Raw genomic sequence first — 2500 nt, 5'->3', positions numbered from 1 at the left:
GCCAACTTTTTAGCCACGACGGGTAATTAGAAACAGTCTTAGAGCAACAATTTGTATCCACTCGAGAAAGATTTGCTACAGTTTCTGGAGTGAATTGTCGTCGATTTACCAGAGGCCGGCTTCAGTGGGAAGGTGATTTTTTTCGGTGTTTTCCTAATGTGTATGATGTGTTTGGTGTTACTTTTTACAGCAAGGGCGTCAGACGAAACGACAGGTTTTCCTTCTCCCTGGCTGCACGCGTATGTTAAAAGTTCAAACCAGTTCGGTAAGTATTTTGTTAAGAGAAAACGCTAGCATACTTGTCTTTATATAAGTTTTCACTTCTCAGTTAATAGCGAATGGTTTGCACCCAGAAGTCTTATCAACACTTGGTCGGTGGTCTGGGTGAGAGTAGTTCGAGCAATGACTGTTTTGGGTGGCATTGACTTACTTCATAAAGTTTTGACTTTGTCACTTTGGGTGCGTTCCTTTTAGCAAATCCGGATTCGGATTACAAAATCGAGATTTTAGGGATTCAGTGTACAAAATGAAACACGAAATCCGAAATACGATTTTTCCTGCCGATTCCCGCCTCGTCCCTAGTCCCCCTGCCTCGTCTCTAGTCTTCCGCGGATATTAAAAACAAAATGGCGGGCATTCGAAGGCTGGCAATTTTCAATGCTTTACTTGATTTAGTCGACGACGATGGATACCAGCTCACAGAATCTATCGACGACGGCATTTTAACTAATTAAGACCAATTTCATTTCTATCCCACGGAAATATTCGTTTGAAAACAAACTCAAACAACAGCACAACACGTACCTGTGGAGTTCGATCCGTTGGACGCCATGATGAATTCCCAAGGAGCATTGCGCGTGAGCGCGATGAAATGGATAAAGGAACAGAGATCCGAATCCGGATTGAAATTGAATCCAAAAAATCCACTATTTGGGGTGGATTCCTTGGATTCGAATCGCATTTCAGATTCGGATAAATGGAACGGTGAAACAAAAATCGGATTGTGTGAATCCGAATCCGGATTTGCTAAAAGGAACGCACCTTTGGTATGATAAAAATATCGAGATCCAAATCGCTATGCCTATCACTATCGCTAATGTTACAACAGTTTGCAAAACTGGTGAGACACTCCCGTTAAAACTGAAACAAGAGGAAAAAAGAAAAAAGAAGGAGAAGTGTCTCCACTAATTTTGCAAGATCGCCAAAACCCATTCGAAAAACAAGATTCGGAAAACAGTGTTTACAAAACAATTTGAGAACAATTCTTGAAAAACAGCACTCCTTTTTTAGGGCTATTGTCATGTGCATTGGTAGGGTATTGGTATTTCCCAGGCTTTCTATCAGTTAACTTTCCAAGGGTCTTTGCGTAAAAAGAAAGCCTGTGAATTTTTAAATAATCTAAGACAAATTGCCGGAAGTTCCGTCCCCCGCTAGAGTTGTCTACCGCCCACAGTGTTATTTTCGAACAACGGTAGATGGATGACGGGGCCTACCTTTGGATTATCGTCCTTATACGAGAGGGCTTGACTTGACTTGCCTGGCGCAGTTGTCTAAACGAAGGCGCACTTTCGCTCATTGAGGCCGACCACTTGGTGATAATATTTTCCCACAGAGTTCTGAAAGCCAGAATATAACACCGGCTTTTGAACGCCCCACAAACTTTATGGATACTTGAAGTCTTTTGTAGACAGCCCCAACTTTTATCTTTCTTATTTGAGAAGAAAAGAAATCCCGAACCATTTGCAGATGTCATTACAAGTTTAGCACATTTTCTTTCGTTTAATTTTGAAAATGATTCTGAGTAATGTTGGGACCAAGCCGAATTTCAACCTGCGACCTCGCACACCCTGGCAGCTTATGATAGCTGCTCGTTGAACCAAGGTAGAAATGAAAATTTGACCTTATGAATGCTTTGTTACTTTCCTGATTTAGACTGGGTATGATGTGATCAAAGAGATTTGCTGTGACATGGATTTATCATCACAAAATCATTACAAGGAATACGGACTGTGTACTTTCATTGAAGGGCGTAAGTGTTGTAGCGTTATCTTTGTTTCCTGAAAAAGCAAAAGAACCTGCTGGGTCCCGAGGGATTTTTGTCTCAAGCCAAAAGGAAAGGAAACCTCTCAAGGAATTTCCCCGCTGTTCTGTCACGCATGCGCGTGTTGACGTCAGTGTGACGCCACTTTCACTCGTCCACCATTTTGCAGGTGTTACAATTCAAACTGGTTCACGAGTTTCAAAAATCCAGGCTTAAAAGGGGTTTAAACCTATGATCATGCGACTGCACTGCACGGTAGCTAGTCGATTGCGAGTTCGTTTTTATCCCGTAATTTTTGTCTCACTGTGTTTCTGGTTGTTGTTGTTTTTGTTGTAGAAAATGTGATGGTTCCAGTTCAGGTCACTGATTATATCATGGATGTTGTGAGCATGATGGAAAGACAAGGAATCAAGTTCAGCTTGTGTTTCCGCCGCGTGTTATGGATGCAGGGCCTGCGAT

General features: G+C 42.0%; 1 protein-coding gene across 2 annotated transcripts in view; it reads left to right on the top strand.

The window, feature by feature from the left end:
* The window catches only part of LOC138060496 (unconventional myosin-XV-like), a 74648-nt gene that overhangs the window by 63422 nt on the left and 8726 nt on the right, over positions 1-2500 (top strand). For both annotated transcript variants that reach the window (XM_068906294.1, XM_068906295.1), the window contains exons 51-53: positions 191-265; positions 1933-2029; positions 2378-2500. The exon at positions 2378-2500 is cut by the window's right edge and continues 38 nt beyond it. In XM_068906294.1, the coding sequence (XP_068762395.1) occupies positions 191-265; positions 1933-2029; positions 2378-2500 (295 nt within the window). The remainder of the gene's footprint in view (positions 1-190; positions 266-1932; positions 2030-2377) is intronic.

The sequence above is a fragment of the Montipora capricornis genome, chromosome 8 (assembly GCF_036669925.1).
Source record: "Montipora capricornis isolate CH-2021 chromosome 8, ASM3666992v2, whole genome shotgun sequence".
NCBI lineage: Eukaryota > Metazoa > Cnidaria > Anthozoa > Scleractinia > Acroporidae > Montipora > Montipora capricornis.
Note: the sequence above shows the minus strand (reverse complement) of the source record. Positions and strands in the feature narration are given on the sequence as shown.